Source organism: Anolis sagrei, chromosome 2 (assembly GCF_037176765.1).
Source record: "Anolis sagrei isolate rAnoSag1 chromosome 2, rAnoSag1.mat, whole genome shotgun sequence".
Taxonomy (NCBI): Eukaryota; Metazoa; Chordata; class Lepidosauria; order Squamata; family Dactyloidae; genus Anolis; species Anolis sagrei.
Window position 1 is genome coordinate 188,524,654 of NC_090022.1, and position 21,187 is coordinate 188,545,840.

The following is a 21,187-nucleotide window of genomic DNA, read 5'->3' on the forward strand; positions in this document are numbered from 1 at the left end:
TCTATCTCCAACTAATAGTAGAGCTGGTCATAGTACAAAAATGAGTTTTCATTGTTCAACATATACATATACATGAAACCGCTGGTAGAGGTCATCCAGAGTTTTGGAGTGTGGTGCCATCTATACACAGATGACACCCAACTCTATCACTCTTTTTCACCTAATTCCAAGGAAGCAGTTCCTGTGCTAAACCAGTGCCTGGCAGCTGTAATGGACTTGATGAGGGCAAAACAAACTGGAGCTTATTCTAGACAAAACAGAGGTGCTCCTAGTCAGTCATAAGACTGATCTGGGAATACGAAGTCAGCTTGTATTAGAGGGCTTACACTCCTCTTGGAAATGCAGGTTCGCAGTTTGGGAATACTCCTGGATTCAACTATGAACCGGAGGCCTAGGTATCAGCAGTGACAGGAGACAGGCCTGTAGCGAAATGTTTCAGATTTTTTTAAAAAAACCTGGTTTACTCATGAATTTTAACTGGTTAACCAAATCCCCATGCTAAGTCTATGAGATGCAAAAAATTAAGAGTCCCTCCGTTTGGCAATGCTCAAGCAAATATTGACAATTTATTCACACTGTTATTACTTGCAGCAATAGCCAATGTAGCAAAGCAACCAAGTTGGGGGGGGGGGTGTTGAATGCTCTCATTAAGGAGGCCAGACTTGGTGGAGGTGGTTGACAGGGGCGGAGCTCCAGGCTATTGAAGGCTGCTCTGCCCCTGTTGTGCTCTTTGCTTCAGCGTGAGCTAGGAGGCAGGTTTCAACCCCCCCCCCCCGTGAAATATTCAAAACCCCCCCCCTGAAATTTCAACCCCTCCCAAAAAATATTTCTGCCTACGGCTCTGACAGGAGGGCTTTTGCACAGTGAAACTAGTGCCCCAACTGCACCGGTTCCTGGAGAAGTCAAATGTGCCCACAGTAGTACATGCCTTGGTTACATCCCAGTTGGACTACTATAATGCACTTTACATGGGGTTGCCTTTAAAAGTGCTTGGAAAGTTCAGTTGGTCCCAAGAGCAGCAGCCAGACTGCTAACTGGGGCTGGCTACAGGGAGTGTACAGGTTATCTCTTTCTATGAACCTGAGAGACATCTAGGACCTACTGGGGAGGGCCTTCTCTCGGTCCCACCACCCATTCAAGTATGCTTTATGGGAACCCAGGATAGGTCCTCTTTGGTGTCTTCTCCCAGTCTGTAGAACTCCCTCCAAAGAGAAATCAGATTAGCCCCATCCCTGCTGGCCACCATTACCTTCCCGCCAGAGCGATACCTATTGATCTACTCACATTTGCATACTTTCAAATTGCTAGGCTGGCAGAAGCTGGGGCTAACAGCGGGAGCTCTCGCCACTCCTTGGATTCAAACCTGCGACCTTTTGGTCAGCAAGTTCAGCAGCTCAGTGGTTTAACCCACTGCGCCACTGGGGTCTCCATAAATAAAGATACAGTAATAATAGTAATTGTAATAATAATAATAGTTTGTAGTTAGATTTATAAAGAAATGCATATTCCTTGTCTAAGAAGACCCTATGAAATTAGTGGGGTTGACACAAGCTGACAGGTGACTTGAATGTGCATTCATACACATTAAGCATTTGTGGATTTTTGCATTTGCAATACTTTCTTGTGGCTCATTTATTTCAAGTGGTGTTCACACTCATTCTCTCGTTGACTTTCTTTCTCTCTTGCACTAACAAATGCACAAGTCATTAACCTTTTTGCCCTACTCACACATGCATTCACAGTTCTTGCACATATTTATCCCCCCCCCCATTCCCTGTTCTTCTGTTAGATTTATACACTGTCAAATATAACTAAGCTAATTCATGCCAAAGCAAATAATACCATGAAAAGCAGTCGGTAACTGCTTAAGAAGTTTTGATACTATTTGAAACTTCCAGATGCTCTTCCTGGGCAATCCAAAAAAAGAATGAAAAGTGTGAACATGGTCTGACCAAGGCACAGATTATTATGATCTCCTCCATTTTGATTATGAATTTCAGTTCACCAAGCCTATTACTGAACTCAGGCAGCTGAATGTTGCCTGCTACCTTGAAGTCAAGTGACAAAGAGCAATTCAGCTTGGTGGCATTTCACTCAAAAGTTTGGAAAACCTCCCCGAGGGCCCTTCCAGACAGGTCCTATATCTCAGGATCTGATTCCAGAGAACTGTGGTGATACAATGGGTGGAACCCTTGTGCCAGCAGAACTTCCGACCTGAAGGTCGTTGGTTCGAATCTACGAGAGAAGGTGAGCTCTCATCTGTCAGCTCCAGCTTCCCATGCAGAGACATGAGAGAAGCCCCCCCCCCCCATAGGACGGTAAAACATCCAGGTATTCCCTGGGCAAAGTCCTTGCAGACGGCCAATTCTCTCACACCAGAAATGACTTGCAGTTTCTCAAGTCACTTCTGACACGATAAAAAAAAATCCTGGTTTTCTTTTTATCCCAGATTATCTGGCAGTGGGGACTCCAATTTACTGCAAAAACCTGAGATCATATCCTGGGATATAGGACCTGTCTGGAAGGGCCCTGAGTGGGTTTGTATTGAGTAACAAGGAGGTAACAAGGAGGACTGAAAGGTCACAGGTTTGATTCCGGGGAGCTGCATGAGCTTCCACTGTCAGCTCTAGCTTCTGCCAACCTAGCAGTTTGAAAACATGCAAATGTGAGTAGATCAAAAGGTACCACTCAGGCGGGAAGGTAACGGCACTCCATGCAGTCATGACAGCCACATGACCTTGGAGGTGTCTATGGACAACGCCGGCTCTTCGGCTTAAAAATGGAGATGAGCACCACATTTCAGAGTCAGACATGACTAGACTTAATGTCAGGGGACAACCTTTACCTTTACCTAACAAGGAGGACAAGACAGAACGCTCTGAAATGGCATGAACCAATTATAATCACACTGGCCATCTGTCAGGAGTGCTTTGAAGGTGATTTTCCTGCTTCTTGGCAGGGAGTTGGACTGGATGGCCCACATGGTCTCTTCCAACTATATGATTCTATGATTCAATGAAAGTACTGGAATATAGTAGCTCTAAGGTCCGACCTTGCCCAGCAGTACCGAAAGCTATCAGGTAGTACTGAAACCCCCCCCCCCCTTCACTAGTTTTCTCCCTCCAGTTTGTACACAGCCTCTTGTCACCCCTGTGAGTAAGGCTGTAGAAACATCACTCCCAAACATCCAGTTACCGCAAGAGGAGAAGAGCTCCCACCCTTTCCATGGAAAGCTCATGGCAGCTGATAAGAAAACTCTTATCTTTCTCTTGCAGGCACAGAGTGGGTACCCTTGTGGCTTCATGAATGTCTGATCCAGGCAGCTGTGCGCTGCAGATTCACAGAGCCTGCTCTGAGGTAAGGCGGTGTGGGGAGGGAAGCAGGACACAGGGCACTTATCAAGGACCAGATGGGCCCACCCACACCAAGAAAGGCTGAATAGGATCCAAAACTATCCAGTAAGGGAAGGTCACCCACTGTCACTCAGATTTTTGTGAAGATGTTGGGTTCACTACAGCTATACTGGCATAGGCACATCCCTTTTTTTCTGTTGCCACTCATGGTCTTAGGGCTCATCTCTTGTTTCATGTACACACACTGTTCCCTTCTTGGACTTGTGTGTAATTGAATTCCTAAAAGCAAATGCTGAATCTTTACCAATGTAGCCACATATCTCAATAAATGTGATGCACAGTTTCAACCTTCCAGGAACAGTTGCACTCTCCTTATTCTCACTTGCCTAGGCTACTGGGAAATATTCTCAGTAGCCTATGCAAGCCTCTTGAGTCTCTTGTGGAGTGAGAAAATAGTATGAATAAACATTAAAATAACAATAAACATAATAATAAAAACATAACAATAAACATAACAATAAACATAATAATAAACATAATAATAATAATAATAATAATAATAATAATAATAATAATAATAATAAAAACAATCCATACCTTTTTTTACTGGGATCTGCACACATTACTCGCCAATACATCACACAGTCCTAGACACTTGGGAAGTGTCCGACATGTGATCCAATACAACAGCCAGCAAAGTGTCTGCTGTGGACTCCTCTTGTTGTGATTCAAATAATAATAATAATAATAATAATAATAATAATAATATAAATAATAATAAACTTGGGGACTCGGAGCGGCTTACATGGGGCCAAGCCTGAACAACAATTACAATAAAGAATGACCGAACACAAACCGAAAAGGCAAACAATAAACAATAAACAACATCATAATTACAAAGGACATATGAATATACAACAATATAAAATTACCATAAACAATAAACAAGAACAATAATAATGCAGATGGGTACAGTGCCTAAAGCTTTGGCCTGCACTTAAAAACAATCAGTACTGACAAAATTACCATCTGTCAGCTGCAATAGGCCACCTTACTTGTATCTGCACGCATTATTCGCCAATACATCACACAGTCCTAGACACTTGGGAAGTGTCCGACATGTGATCAAATACAAAAGCCGGCATAGTAATCTTGTTTGCTGTATCCTAATCTTGTTGTGTATCTAATAATATGGCGGAAATACAATCAAGGCTATCAACACCTGGGCCATCCCCATCATTAGATACACTGCTGGGATTGTGAACTGGACACAAGCAGAACTGGATGATCTGGATAGAAAAACAAAAAAACTGATGACAATCCACTACTCATTACACCTGCGTAGTGATGTTGACAGACTTTACCTGCCCAAAAAATCAGGAAGCAGAGGCCTTCTGCAAGTGAAACAAATGGTAGAAGAAGAGAAACATGCACTGGCAGATTATGTGAAAGGCAGTCAAGAACTAACATTGAGGGAAGTCAATAGTAGTAAACTTCTTCAAGTGCAAAAGACAAAGAGGGAATACCGTAAAAACACAATCCAGAGCAGAAGAAAAAACTGGCAAAAGAAGGCTCTCCATGGACAATTCCTGGGGAAAATTGAGAGCCAAATTGACAAAGAAAAAACATGGCTGTAGCTCACAAATGACACTTTGAAAAAGGAGACGGAGGGCCTGATTCTGGCAGCCCAAGAACAAGCCATTAAAACAAATGACATCAAAGCCAGAATTGAATAGTCGGCAACAGATCCCAAGTGTAGACTCTGCAAGGAAGCAGATGAAACAACAGATCACATCCTCAGCTGCTGCAAGAAGATTGCACAGACAGACTACAAGCAGAGGCATAACACAGTTGCTCAGATGATTCATTGGAACTTGTGCCACAAATACCATCTGGTGGGATCACAAGCCAGAAAAAGTTACAGAGAATGAACACATCAAACTACTCTGGGACTTCCAAATTCAGACAGACAGAGTTCTGGAGCACAATACTCCTGACCTCACAATCGTGTTATAAACAAAGTATGGATTGTCAATGTTGCAATCCCAGGTGACAGCAGGATTGAAGAGAAACAACTGGAAAAGCTGACACGATATGAGGATTTAAAAATTGAACTGCAAAGACTCTGGCACAAGCCAGTCAAAGTGGTCTCAGAGGTGATCAGCAAACTGGGTGCAGTGCCTAAAGACCTTGGCCTGCACTTAAACACAATTGGCTCTGACAAAATTACCATCTGTTAGCTTCAAAAGGCCCCCTACTGGAATCTGCATGCATTATTTGCTGATACATCACACAGTCCTAGACACTTTGAAGCATGTGACGTGTGATCCACTACAACAGCCAGCAGAGTGTCTGCTGTGGACTCAACTTGTTGTGTTTCAAATAGTAATAATAATCTGTGTGTGAATAGACCTAACACTCCCTGTTGCTGTACTCTTGAATTTCCAGTAACTAGGGTCCATTTAGCCCGAATCATGACTCTTCATTTTCCATAGCCAGATTTATTCCTATTTATACAGTATGGCTCTCTCTTAGCATATGCCAATTTTATACACATTTGTCTAGCGCCTAGGCCTTCCAATATTTCTATTCACACGGTCTATATATTCCTGGTGAAAGGTCAGTGGAGGCAGAAATAGATCCTTATCCTTATACTGCATTATGGTGTTTGAAGTCCGCTCAGGCTAGTCTTGGAAAGATAGTTTATGGTCGATGCATTTTATTGCTTCTTTGCAGCTCTGGTGCTTTAAAAGGGTCATTTGCATGTGCCCCTCTCTCACAAATCAGCATTAATGGCATTTCTGACACTAGTACCCTGCCCCTTGCTTTGTGATGGGTATATATATATTTGTGTGTGTGTGTTACATCATGATGGTGGGGCATGTTGTAATGTTATGATATCAGAAAACAATAAGAGCAAGAATCGGAAACCAGAGGAAGGGGTTAAGAATGGTTTAAACATATTAGAGATGTCATTTTCGCTGTCTGACCATCAGAAGTGATCTAGAACTTATCTTCCAGTAACCTGACCAGGCAAACACTTGTATTTTGGAGTATTGTGAATCTGTAGTTGTTGAGACCCATATGATCCAATTGCTTTCTTTTCCACCTTGCAGAGCTTTGCTGCCACGGCTGATTTGGGGGGCAGCCTGCTGGACCAGACACTGGGCAGGGCCCGGTGTGACAAGATGTCCCCTTGTCCATCCCAGCAAGGATGGCCACGGGGTACCCTCCTCCCCTTATATAACCCATTGGCAGCAGGGGAGCTTGGTTCACAACGGGAGCTTGGTTCACAGCGGGAGATGGAGCTCACCTGGCAAGAGATCCTGTCTATCTCGGAACTGCAGGTAAGCATGGCCTTGTCAGTGGATAAAGGGTGAATTGCTGGAGCAGCTGTATATGGAGTTTGTCACTCTAGCCTTCACTGCAGTCAAAGCAAGGAAAGAAATACTACTTTACCTTGCAAGAGGCAAAGAATAAGCGTTAATCCCACCGCTTGTCAACCAAAAATGTAAAGAAGCAGCGCTAATCCCACTAGATGCCACCAAAAATTATGTGAGGAAGTATTAATCTTCTTTAATGTCACCAATATTCTGTGAGGAACCTTCTTTTAAATATCAATTAAGCTGCCACCAATATGTTTAGAGACGCTGGTTTATGTCTCTGTTTATCCTTAGTTGTGTTGTGAGGTGATTTTGGTAGTGTGGAATGCACCAAGCATAAAAACAATGGAGGAGGCAGGTTTGAAATACAAAGAGAACAAGTTTTATTGTTAACAGAACGTAATTGTTGCAGTTTTGAGAATTTGAACTTGGCACAAGGCTTGATGTTACAAAATGGCTGGTTTGAGATACTTTCAGGCTTCTGAATGTTACAAATCTACAAACTCCTTCTTTAGTGAAGTGCTTATACTATCTCAGAGTTCCCTATTGTGAATATCCACACGGTTTGCCCTATACTCGGAACAAACCACTGATCACCAGTCTTTCCTTACTGGCAATCCTGAAAACCCCCCTCTGTTAGATTCCTTTAACCTAAGCAATCTAACAAGGTAACACCTTCAGCTCTCTTGCTGAAGAAATATTCACAAATTCTAGGAACTACTGAATTCTCACAGCTTCACAACAGAGCCCCAACTGGCTCTCCTCTTCCCCGGGTCCCTTCCACCGGACTAAACTACTTTCCCCCAGAGTCCTTTCTTGACTCTGCTATTTCCCAGAGCCCTTAACTGGCTCTGCTCTTCTCCGGGTCTCCTCCACCGGACTAAACTACTTTCCCCCAGAGTCCTTTCTTGACTCTGCTATTTCCCAGAGCCCTTAACTGGCTCTGCTCTTCTCCGGGTCTCCTCCACCGGACTGGAGCTTAACTGCCACACTCAAACCTTTTTTTCCTTAAGCTCCGCCCACCTTCTCTGAGGCTTTGTCTTGTCACCATGGCAACCTATCCCTCACAGCTAGGCCATGGCAATAAATGTAATACATAAATACAGATTCAACAAAGTACATTAAACACTCTATAATAAACATTATAAATACAGTTTAAACACATTATAAATAACACTTTATAATGAACACATCTCTACACCTTCCCCCCCAGAAATATTATTTTTTTGGACCATTCCCAGTCCCAGAATGGCAAAAAAATAATTCCACATATTATCCAACAATAAATACATATATATCAATTCTGAAAGGGAAACATATTATGGTTAAGTATATTTCAATTACCATACATACAAACCTTTAACCTATGAAATTCTAGTATCATCTATGGATGTGGTATCAAAGTCTCACATTTTTATACTTATACATATATTCGTAAATATCTATTGCCTATTGTAAAACATATATACCTACCACACTTTATTATAATGGGATTATATCTTATATCTATGGTATGAAACATATACAGTTCACCACTGTAATAACATCATATATTTTATAAGTCTATAATAAAACAGTATACCCATTTTGTTTAAATATTATACTATACTATTTTATACTATATTACACATACATTACCTTTATATAATTTGGATCTACCTGTGATCATCCTCTATCCAATTCTCCATATCAACATCAAATATCCTTGTCCAAATGTGTTTCTATCTCATTAACATATATAATTGACTTTCTACCTAGTCTGGTCAATTTATAAGACATTTATCTATATACCATACCACAACTTTTTTCCATACATATGGTCCCACTTTGTTAATAGCCCACACAATAGTTAAACTCTCACATTTGATCATTGACATAGATGTCTTAGTGTCCAATGTCCCATGGTTCAAACACAGCCTCGGTTGTACTGGACCAACTGTCCACAGCAATGTCTCTTTATGATGATCTTTTAGCTTCCTTTTTTCCACTTCTTCGTTTCTTCTTTTTAGGTTTCTTCTTTTGTCTGACCTTCCAATTATCAGGAACAGTTCTGCTTCCATCGATTTTCAGGGCTTGAACAATGGCTTGCTTCCATGAAGCATCAGGTTGTAGTGAATAATCTGGAATTCCTCGAGCATCTTTTCTTGGCACTGAAGAGAACTCACTGTCCTTGGAAGAACGAACACGAATATTGTCCTTCTTCATGGCAAGCTCATCACTGCTATCTGGACAAACTTCCAAAGCTAGAAATTGCAGCTTTTTCTTTTTATCATCACCAATATAGTCTGTGTATATTAGTTTTCTTGTCAGTCTATCAGCTTGGCTTTTATTCTCTCTTTCCTCTCCGTTCAAGGATAAAGGAGATCTCTCTTCCGACACATGGCCAAATCTTCTTTTTCTGTTTACTTTCTCTTCAGATGTATGGATCTTTGTTTCACAGAAGACCCCTGGATATTCTGAACTCGCATCAGCTTCTACTGTCACATCCAGAGTTTGTTTTCCTTTAGCTTTCTCTTTTACTTTTATTTTATTGTCTTTGTCAAAAAGTTCGGCTGAGGTAATTTCTTTATGTGGCGCTGAAGGAAATACATCTTTTAAGGTCAAGGATTCCTCTTTCTCCTCAGAGTTTATCACTTGTCTTTCCAGACCTATTGTTTCTATACTCTCTTCACTGGCTCTCAAATAATCAGCCACTGGAATCGGCTCTGCTGCAGGGCTTGTTCCTCGTTTGCATGGTCTCTTCTGGCTGTATACTTCTGACTTTATATTTGGAACACCATCTTCAGCAATAAATCTATAGGGTTGTTCTTCTGCTCTTTGTTCCTGTTGAATTTCTCTGACTCCTCCTGTCTCCTTAATAAGCTCAGTAACCGTAGCGCTGGATTCTGGATTTTCATCTCCATCCTGTTGTATGGCAAAACACAGGGCTTTCTGTTCAGGGCTTTCATTGCTACATTCTTTCTCCCCACACGCCATCTCACAGAATTTAATCTCCTCAGCCAAATCATTTCCAATTAAACATTGATATGGTATGTCAGGACTGACTGCAAAATCCCACATACCCTTCCATCCTTTATATTCTATTGGCAAGGTCACCACGGGTGTTGGGATCGTGGGACCTAAACCTTTTAATTTTATTTCAGAGGTTGGCTGTTGGAATTTCTGAGGTATTATTTCAGGGTGCGCGATGCATACTTCGGAACCTGTATCTCTGAGTCCTTTCCTGTCTTTGTTATCAATAGAAATGGTTTCTAAGTAGTCCTTAGATGGGCTGCCTGACAGGATGAACAGACATTGTTTCTCTTGAGGCTCTGAGCTTGAACTCTCCTTTGAAACAGTATCTGCTTCTGCCCTTGGTGTTTCTTTCATTTTATTCACAAAGAGGGTTGTTTTCTCCTTCTTTAACAGGGGACATTGATATTTTAAATGATTCCATTCTCCACATTGAAAGCACCGTCGTTTTACCTCAGGAGCAGTTGGTCTTATTACAGTCTGCCTCCTATAGGGGGTGTTTTCTATGTCAGCACCCTTTTCTTGCTGTGGGCGCTTTTGTTGTGAATAAAATGGCTGCCTGTTTATTCTTTTGTCATTTGGCAGATCTTCCCCTTTGAATCCTTCTTTCAAGGTTGTTATTTGATCCGCCATACCCGCTGCCTCTACAATCGTGGATGGCTTGCGATCTTGAATCACCCAACGAATTTCATAAGGAACTAATTGGAAAAATTGTTCCAATTTCAAAAGTTCCCTCAGCTGATGATAATCTTCTACCTCAGACGTCTTTATCCAACTATCGAACAGTTGAGACAATCTTGAGGCCACCTGAGCAAAACTTTGAGTTTTATCTTTCTTTAAGGATCTGAACTTAAATCTATAATATTCCGGAGTCAATCTAAACTCTTGTTGAATCTGCTTCTTAAACAGATCATAGTCTCTATAAGATTCTTCAGGCAACTGTCCATAAATCTGCAAAAGTTTCCCACTTATCTGTGGCCTAAGGTATGTCATCCATTTTTCCTTAGCCACTCCAAAATCACGACAACATCTTTCAAAAGATATTAGGAATTTCTCTGGACAATCCTCCTTGGTATATTTTGGGAATTTCTTCATCAAATCTGGGGTATCCCCTCCAGATCTCCCTTCCTGGACCTCACTGGATGTTTGAGATAAAGTCAATCTTTGTTTTTCTAGCTCAAACTCCATTCTCTTTAATTCTAACTCCTGTTCTCTCTCTCTTTGTTTTTCTTCCATCTCTAGTTCTCTCTCTCTTTGTTTTGCCTCCATCTCCAGTTCTAACCGTCTCATCTCTAATCGTTTTTCCTCCATTTCCAGTTTGTATTTATAAGCCATTTCTGACATAGGCACTGGCTCTGTCTCTATCTCAGAGCCCGAACTTTCTCCTTGGTCTCCCTCTCTTTCTTCAGCCAGCTTTCTCTGCCGCCTGGTAGCCATGTTTTCAACAACTTTTACCTCACAACTTATTTTAAAATTAAACTTAAGGCACTCGATTAGTTGTTACACGAATCCCGTCGTCTGCCACCAAAAATGTAAAGAAGCGTTAATCCCACCGCTTGTCAACCAAAAATGTAAAGAAGCAGCGCTAATCCCACTAGATGCCACCAAAAATTATGTGAGGAAGTATTAATCTTCTTTAATGTCACCAATATTCTGTGAGGAACCTTCTTTTAAATATCAATTAAGCTGCCACCAATATGTTTAGAGACGCTGGTTTATGTCTCTGTTTATCCTTAGTTGTGTTGTGAGGTGATTTTGGTAGTGTGGAATGCACCAAGCATAAAAACAATGGAGGAGGCAGGTTTGAAATACAAAGAGAACAAGTTTTATTGTTAACAGAACGTAATTGTTGCAGTTTTGAGAATTTGAACTTGGCACAAGGCTTGATGTTACAAAATGGCTGGTTTGAGATACTTTCAGGCTTCTGAATGTTACAAATCTACAAACTCCTTCTTTAGTGAAGTGCTTATACTATCTCAGAGTTCCCTATTGTGAATATCCACACGGTTTGCCCTATACTCGGAACAAACCACTGATCACCAGTCTTTCCTTACTGGCAATCCTGAAAACCCCCCTCTGTTAGATTCCTTTAACCTAAGCAATCTAACAAGGTAACACCTTCAGCTCTCTTGCTGAAGAAATATTCACAAATTCTAGGAACTACTGAATTCTCACAGCTTCACAACAGAGCCCCAACTGGCTCTCCTCTTCCCCGGGTCCCTTCCACCGGACTAAACTACTTTCCCCCAGAGTCCTTTCTTGACTCTGCTATTTCCCAGAGCCCTTAACTGGCTCTGCTCTTCTCCGGGTCTCCTCCACCGGACTAAACTACTTTCCCCCAGAGTCCTTTCTTGACTCTGCTATTTCCCAGAGCCCTTAACTGGCTCTGCTCTTCTCCGGGTCTCCTCCACCGGACTGGAGCTTAACTGCCACACTCAAACCTTTTTTTCCTTAAGCTCCGCCCACCTTCTCTGAGGCTTTGTCTTGTCACCATGGCAACCTATCCCTCACAGCTAGGCCATGGCAATAAATGTAATACATAAATACAGATTCAACAAAGTACATTAAACACTCTATAATAAACATTATAAATACAGTTTAAACACATTATAAATAACACTTTATAATGAACACATCTCTACAGGTGGCAATTAGGGATGTGAGCAATGAGATTGTCCTCAGTTCTTTGGCCCTCTCTAGGTAGACAAACTGTGGCTCTCAGATTAATTTCATATGTCCCTTCTTGGACTGATTTCAAAGGCCCCCAACAAATGATCAGTTTAGCCCTTGTGTGAAGCAAATCAGCTCTTTGTGCACCGTCTTGCTGCAATAGGGGTGAAAGAGTTCTTGTTTTAGATAGTGTCTGGAAAGGAAGATGTGGAAAGGAATGGCAGTAGCCAATGGTACAAATAAATGAATGGGTATATGATAGAAATTAGGAAGTGGGACTTAACAAAGGCAGAGAGAGGTGGCAGAAGGAGAATGGGCTCCCAACACATGGAAAGTGGTCCTTTCCAGGCCATCAACTGCCAGTCCATGCCTTACCATGTCATCCCAGGATGCCACAGTAGTCCATGCTCTTATTACATCCTGAATAGATTACTACAACGTGCTCTATGTGGGATTGCCTTTGAAGACTGTTCAGAAGCTTCAAATGGTCCAATGGGTGGCAGCCAGGTTACTAACAGGAGCGGCACTCAGGGAATACATTACTCCTCTGTTGCATCAGCTCCACTGGCTGCCAATTTGCTACCGAGCACAATTCAAAGAGCTGACTTTAGCCTATAAAGCCCTAAATGATTCCGGCCCAGCTTACCTGTCCGAACGTATCACCTCCTATGAACCATCTAGAAGCTTAAGATTGTCTGAGGAGGCCCTGCTTTCTATCCCGCCTGCCTCACAAGTGCGATTGGCAAAGACGAAGGACAGGGCCTTCTCAGTGGTGGCCCCCTGGCTATGGAACTCCCTCCCCAGGGATATTAGCTCGGCTCCCTCCCTCCTGACTTTCTGAAAAAAAGTAAAGACCTGGCTCTTTAAGTAAGCTTTTGAGAATGCAACGGAATAGATAACATGGAACTATGAATGATGAACATGGAATGGCCAGACGATGTTACTGGATAACGTTTTTAACAGGATGAACACCGATGATTATATGCTTTAACAGTTTTTATATATGTTTTATATTGTAATGTTGATTGTTTTTAATGGCACTTTTATGAATGCCTGATACCGGACTGTGCCAATCTGTAACCCGCCTGGAGTCGCCATATGGCTGAGAAAGGCGGGCTATAAATATCATAAAAAATAATAATAATATGCACCAGATATTTTTGTACGCCACATTGTACGATACAAAGCATTCAGCACTGAAAATAGTTTTATGGAGTAGCTTCTTGATTTTATAATGAATTTCTGCAAGATTTAAGATTCCTTCAAACTGCTGATAATCTCCCCGACTTTTCAGATGCTGTTTCTGTTAGCACGTATTACCTTATCTCACGCGTCTTCCTCTTGGCATGTTTCTCTCTTTCACCCTCCATATGTGCCTCTTCAAATTCTGCAGCACTGCTGGTCAGAGCCGACCTCCAGCTGGAGTGCTCAAGGGCCAGGGCTTCCCAGTTCTCAGTGTCTATGCCAGAGTTTTTAAGGTTGGCTTTGAGCCCGTCTTTAAATCTCTTTTCCTGTCCTCCAACATTCCGTTTTCCGTTCTTAAGTTCGGAGTAGAGCAATTGCTTTGGGAATGGTGGTCGGGCATCTGGACAACATGGCTGGTCCAGCGGAGTTGATGGTGGAGGACCATCGCTTCAATGCTGGTGGTCTTTGCTTCTTCCAGCATGCTGATGTTTGTCCGCCTGCCTTCCCAAGAAATTTGCAGGATTTTTCAGAGGCAGCGCTGATGGAATCATTCCAGGAGTGGCATGTGATGTCTGTAGACAGTCCACATCTCACAGGCGTATAGCAGGGTTGGGAGGACAATAGCTTTATAAACAAGCACCTTTGAAGAGGCACGTATTACTAATGGAATGGGGGAAACAACATGTGATAGGACCCATATTTGGAATTGTGTTCAAAGAGTCTCAGAAACCGAGTGTATCCCAGTGTGATAGTGTCCATAGTGATGGCCCTTGCAAAGACTTAAGTTTAGTGTGTGTGTGACTACTTTGTACTTGGTTTACCACTTTCTGGTTTCCTTTTTGCAATGTTAAGGCAGCCCCCTGCTGGATTTAGACTAGCTCTATCACCACCAACCCAGGAGTTCTTGTGCCATTGAATTCAATGAGATGTTCTTCTCTAAACTCACTGAAGACTACAAGAGCCATCCTGGACGGGATCGGTTTAGTCCAGCATTCTCTTCTGCCATTTGCCACTTAGATGGCTCAATGAGAGATTCACAAGCAGATATGCTGAGATACTGCTGTTTTTCAGAGATGTACATAGTTTTACCATAAAAATGCAGAAGGAGAGAAAAAATAGAATGCAGCAGCACCTTGAAAACTAATTGGTTGTGAGTCTTTATAGACAGAAATTCACTTCTGCAGATCCAGCACAGAATAACACTGAAGCCTCAAGTAAAAAGTCATGGGAGTCAAATAAAATGTAATAGGATCCAGAAAGAAATTTAGGGAAAGGGACATATTTTTTAAAGTTTCTAGATCTTATTACATTCTATCTGACTCTCACAACTGTATAAATATCCTTTATAACTCAAAGTTTTAGTATCGCTATATCTGAAGCAGTGGGTTTTTATCCATGAAAGCTTATGCTAAAATAGAAAAACAGTCAAAGCAGAGGTGCTGCTACATTTCTTTATCTTCCTGCCCGTCTTCCTTATTAAACCTACAATATTGGAGGTGGCATACAGACATCTTGAATACTAGTTACTGGGGACCCTCAACTTACAACTTACACCTAATCTTTTCAAAACTGCCCAGGTTGGCAGCAATAATGCTTTATGGCAGTGAATTCTGCAATCCAGATACGTGCTGGGTGAAGAAATACCTATCCTGATATTTCTGAGGATGGTTGAAAATTGTGGCGAGTACTCAAAGAAGAAAATATTTTCGACATAACTTTCATTATACCTTGCATATTTTTGTACACTTCTATCATGTCTTTTCTTAGGTGCGTTTACATTTAAGCTTTCCTCACTAGCAAACCAGGGAGCCCCCGGTGGCACAATGGGCTAAAACCTTGTACTGGCAGGACTGAAGACTGACAGGTCAGAGGTTCAAATCTGGGGAGAATGCAGATAAGCTCCCTCTGTCAGTTCCAGCTCCCCATGCAGGGACTTGAGAGAAGCCTCCCACAAGGATGGTAAAACATCAAAACATCCAGGCATCCCTTGGACAACATCCTTGCAGACAGTCAATTTTCTCACGCCAGAAGCAACTTGCAGTTTCTCAAGCTGCTCCTGACACAAAAAACAAACAACCAAACAAAACTATCAAACCAACCCAGCTTACTGCCCTTTTCTGCGCCTGTGGGTGCTTGCAGTTAAATTACTATATAGAGTCAGAGGTAGCACAGATGAGAGCAAGAAAACAGCTTGCTCCAAGAAGCCATTCACTAGCCATGCAGAAGCTGTGGTGTGGATGGAGTCTTAGAGCCCGTCTACACATACCTATATCTCAGATTATCAAGGCAGAAAATCCCACAGTTATCGGCTTAGATAACCCAGTCCACACTCAGAAAATGTGGGATTTTCTGTCTTGATATTCTGGGATATAGGGCTGTGTGGAAGGGCCCCTAGTTGTGGGGTGGTAGGTATCCATTACACACAGCTGCCGTGTTAATCTTGACTCTCCCAACACTGCCCCATTCAGCACCCGATTGGGGAAAAGGTGAGGTGCGTGTAGGAGGGAATGGCAGACAATGGGGGATCTGTCTGGAGGGATGAATTGGCCTTTTGTTCTCAGAGGGAATATTATCGAGCCATCCATTGCAGCAAGGTAGGCACCTGCGCAGTAACTTTAATTCCTCCCTCTCTCCCACACTCCTGAAATGTTGCAGAACAAGCAGAAGTGAATGGGATTGAGAGGTCGTGGGTCTACCTTTGGAGTTCTCAGTTCTTGGTAATAAAAAAAATCCAACATGTCTGACAAATCAATGAGTGCAGGCCTCATCTTCTGCCAGAGAAGAAGACTCCACCATGCTCTGAGGCAGCATATTTCACTGCAAAACAGCTCTCACCTTCAGGAAGTTCTTCCTAATGTTTAGGTGGAATCTTTTTCCTGCAGTTTTTATCCATTGCTCCATGTCCTCACCATTGCTCCGTGTCCTCACCTCCAGAGCAGTAGAAAACAAGCTTCTCTCTCCTCAATGTGACTTCCTTCCAGATATTTAAACATGGCTATCCCTCTCAGGTTTCTTTTCTCAGAGCTAAGCATGCCCATCTCCCCATAGGGCTTGATTTGCAAACCTTTGGTTATTTTGGTTGACCTTCTCTGGATACATTTCAGCTTGTCAATATCCTTGAAGTACAGGGGCACGCTATGCTGTCTGCAGTCTAGCATTTAGGGGGCCACATATTCCCTGTTCCCAACTTTTTTTTTACCAGGGACCACTCTCCAACATTAGTACTAAAAGGGTTACAAATAAGTTTTTGGTCAACTTTAGATTCAGTTTGGTTATTTGGGGTGCTGATTCAAAAAATTGTATTGGATAGACCACATCAGCTTTAGTTTCTGACACAGAACATATGCCACTCAGTAGTCGCAATTTGCTCGCCCACAGAAAACCATATTTAGCAAACTAGAGCTGATGTGGTAATAGTAATCTTTCGTGGGTAGTCAGCCGCTCCCCTCCCGACATCCCAGTTTTCTCAGCACTATCAGAGGGTTTCCTGAGACCAGTCGCTCTCATTGCTGTGTGGTTTTAAGGCGACAGTGTAGTAATGTTGAGGCCACTGACCATATTTTCATTCTTGCGGACCACTGGTTGGGAGCCCTGCCCTAAACAAAGCTTCTGGTGGAAGAGAAAGTGGTTAACATTTACAACCTGTTGACCTAAGTACAAGTTATTTGGGTGAAGGCAGGGTTAGAAGTGAAGCTTTGTAGGCTGGCAGTCAATTAATAGCTGAGAATTGTGAGATAGCAGATATTCCTGCACCGTTTTGAGTTCTGCACTTAAGTCTTATCTAAATGAAACCGCTCTCCTGCTGTTGGTCACTCATATGTTTACTTCCTTCTCAAGTGGAATAGATATTACCAACTGCTTTCTCTCAGCTAGTCTCTTATATACCCACAGGGCCTTGATATGCCAACGGAGAGTTGCTATGATCCCATCACATGTGGCCACCCCCAACAGATGGTGCCACCTGCAAGTTATGGACCCTGCACAGGGATGGAGGACAGCTCACTACCCAACTACAGTCAACCCACTCCTGTGTATGAACATATACATCCAGAAACTTTGCCAGGCTCTTGTTCTCTCCACAGCTACACAGGAATGCTGATCTCCTCCCTTGAGCCTCTGGGGCCTGCCAGCCTGAATGCATGTAAAGGAGGACCAGGGATAGCATTGGGCAACAGTGTTTATGGACCCCAAGGTCCCTGTAAGCCCCAAGAAGACATGGAATCAGACTCTGGCTTGTCACTCAACTACAGTGATGCAGAGTCCTTGGAGGCAGAGGGGCTGGAGCAGGCAGAATACACTTCCCTGTACCCCATGGAACATGCACCAGCATATCCAATGCTGGCTCCAGTGTCAGAGGTGCCCATCTGTGGCCCACACACAGAACTTTCTTTGGAGAAGGGACAAGGCCCACGAGGTGAACTGGCAGGTAGCCGGGATGAACGGCGGGCCCTAGCTATGAAAATCCCTTTCCCTGTTGAGAAAATCATCAACCTCCCAGTGGACGACTTCAATGAGCTGGTGTCACGCTTCCCCCTGAGCGAGCCTCAGTTGGCACTGATTCGGGACATCCGCCGTCGTGGGAAAAACAAAGTGGCAGCTCAAAACTGCCGTAAGCGCAAGCTGGAGACATTGGTGCACCTAGAGAGGGAGCTTGAGGATCTGAGTCGCGAGCGCCAGCGCCTGTTACGGGACCGTGGGGAGTTCAACCGGACATTGATGCTTACAAAGCAAAAGCTTGGGGCACTGTATCACCAAGTCTTCTGCATGTTGCATGATGAAGCTGGCAACACCTATTCTCCAGAAGAGTATACGTTGCAACTCACCGCTGATGGCAGCATCTTCCTTGTGCCACGGAATGAACAGCTAGATATTTCTACTGACTGAAGAGGATGAAGAGGACAGGTCCTTATTGTATAAGCAAGCACCATTTTCAAGTGCATACTCCAAATTTGACTCAAGATCATCCCAATGTAGGAAGTTTGGATTTGAAACTCCAAGCCATATGACCAGAATGGAAGACATTATGTTTTCTGATCTAGGACAAAGATGCAAAACCACTGCCATGTATTGCATACAGGTAGGATTGGGGACATATTATTCGAGTTTTAAAAAAGTTACCCCCCCCCCCCCATCACTCCCTCCAACCTGGTATGGTCCAGATATGTGAGTTATACTTCCTGTCTTGCACAGGCAACACAGAAAGCTCCACCACACATTTGGCTAGCGTAAACCTATTTTCTGGTTATTTCCTATCATGTTTCATCCTTTAGGTTCAGTTTGGGCCGTATCTGCCTAGTAGCAAAGTGTGAAACAGGCAAGGCTGAGATCATCCCTGCCACCTTGTTGGTCTCTTCCCATGAATCCACATGTGACTCTTTTAAGTTCTGAACATTTTTTAATTGTACTGTTTTTTAGCATTGCATGCTGTATGTGCCTTCGAGTTGCTTGTTGACTTATGGCATGAATTCTCTAGGGCTTTCTTAAGGAAGAAATACAACTCACAGGTGGTTTTGCCATTCTCTTCCTCTGAAATATTGCCTACAGGTATTCCTTGGCCTTCCATTGAAGTTCAAACCATGGTTGATCCTGGTTAGCTTCTAGACAGGTTCATGTTCTAGTACAACAGCTAAGCTTGGCTCAGCTGAGTGTTCATATTCCAGAAACTTAGGCCCCATCCACACTGCCCCTATATCCCAGGATCTGATCCCAGATTATCTGCTTATCCAAGATTATCTAGCAGTGGAGGCTCTATTTAAAACGGACAATCTGGGATCAGATCCTGGGATATAGGGCACTGTAGAAGGGCCCTTTAGTTGTGTTTGGAAACCTTGCTTTGTGGGTTTTATCTTTCAACTAGAGTCAACAAGACAGGATTAAATGAATTTGCACAAATCCAATTGTACAGGTATTATAACCAGATTTGTGTTGAATTCCAGGAAGGCAAAAGGTCATTTTAGGTTATCGCCCATTTATAAATAGTAATTCATCCAATAAACACAACATCTGGACAGTACTGTTATCTTTAAATGTAATGTTTGTTTTTGCTGACTGTAGTGAGAAATGCTCGACAGGCTCAAAGGCTAAACACCCTGTAAGTTATTTTTAGATTTCTATGAGAAAGTTATGATTCCATGGTATAAACACAGCTCTAAACACAAGCAACTAATATAATGGATTTGAGACAGACTTGAATAGCTTGGCTTTACAATACTGTTCCCTACGAGAACAATGCAGCCACCTCAATCTCAAAATAGTAAATAAATACAAGATGCATCAGAATGCATGGCATGGAAATACCATGAGTGTTGTGAGACCAAAATATTTGTAACCCACAAAGAAACATTTCCTTTCATAACCATGTATTTGTAAATAGTATATTTTCCTTTTCTGTAAAAATAAAAAAATGATCTGGTACACGATTCCCTTTTTCTCTGCTGCTGTGAAAGCATTTAGAGCAAGCACTTCCTTTTAGCAGTGTATCAAAGAGGAATGTTAGATCAAGAACTGAAATGAAAAACTTTGATTTCGATGGCTTTTTAACTGTTAAGACTTAATAGGAATTAGTAACCTATGTCCTTCAAGCTATTAGACTATGCCTCTCATTATGATGGACTATTTCCCAATGTCTGTGTAACTGCACTGAAAAGAAAGCTAATTCTCCCTATCTTCAAAAGCCAACATTGTTTTAATGAGAAAATTTGCATATTGAACTGCAATTGAAAGGTGTGTGGAATTTTCACAATTCTATAAAAATCAGAACTGTGGATCCCAACCCCATCCACTTAGCTCAATGTTTGGCAATAGTAAAAGGTTTCTGAATGTCATTTGCACAAATCAATGTGCAGTGTTTACAGTGGACTCTGCAGCCAATGCTTCAGATGCATTTCATAAAAAGCAAAATCAGCCTGTTTAGCAAGCCTTGCAAATGCTGATTTGGTTACCAGTAAATGTTAATTTGTATATTTTTATATATCTGGTATAAAAGTCTCACTTATCTGATCTTCTGTGTTATCCGATACTCTTATCCAACACCCCACCCTCCTTTTCCTCCAGCATTTCCCCTTTAGAGGCCATGTTTTTAGTTTCCTTCTTTCCTCCCCATTATGGGGGATACCACTGTGTGCAGCCCAAAGGAGGAGCACAGAGCATAATGGTTCTGCCCCCCCCCCCCCACACGCAGCAATGGTTCAATCAGAGTTGGAAGGAGGTGTCGTGGCTATGCAGGACTTTGTAGGAAATATGGGAAGAGAAAAGAATGAAGGTGGGCAGTTGTCTTGAAGATTTGCGTAAATGTATTATCTACCTTTTCATTACAATTCCTTGTTTGTTGCTCTTTTTTCCATCAGTGGCGAGTTCGTTCTCTTCTTCTGTCTGGAAAACCAAACAGAAGGAGAACTCACTCACCACTGATCTCTGCCAGGAGATAAGGACTTCAACTCCCAGAAGCTGCCATATTACTCAACCTTTTCATTTATCCGATGTCCTGCCAGCCCATTTATGATGGATAAGCGAGACTCTACTGTATATAACTAGGGTCTCATAAAAATTGCTCAAACTAATGGGGGTCCTGAGAGGGAAAGTGTT

At 42.4% G+C, this 21,187-nt stretch overlaps 1 protein-coding gene across 1 annotated transcript in view; it reads left to right on the plus strand.

Annotated features, from left to right (window-relative positions):
- The window catches only part of NFE2 (nuclear factor, erythroid 2), a 40,564-nt gene extending 20,542 nt beyond the window's left edge, over window positions 1-20,022 (plus strand). The window contains exons 2-4 of the mRNA XM_060762897.2: window positions 3,276-3,357; window positions 6,470-6,700; window positions 17,495-20,022. Coding sequence (XP_060618880.2) covers window positions 3,307-3,357; window positions 6,470-6,700; window positions 17,495-18,487 — 1,275 coding nt within the window. The 5' untranslated portion in view covers window positions 3,276-3,306 and the 3' untranslated portion in view covers window positions 18,488-20,022. The remainder of the gene's footprint in view (window positions 1-3,275; window positions 3,358-6,469; window positions 6,701-17,494) is intronic.
- The last annotated feature ends 1,165 nt before the right edge of the window (window positions 20,023-21,187 follow it).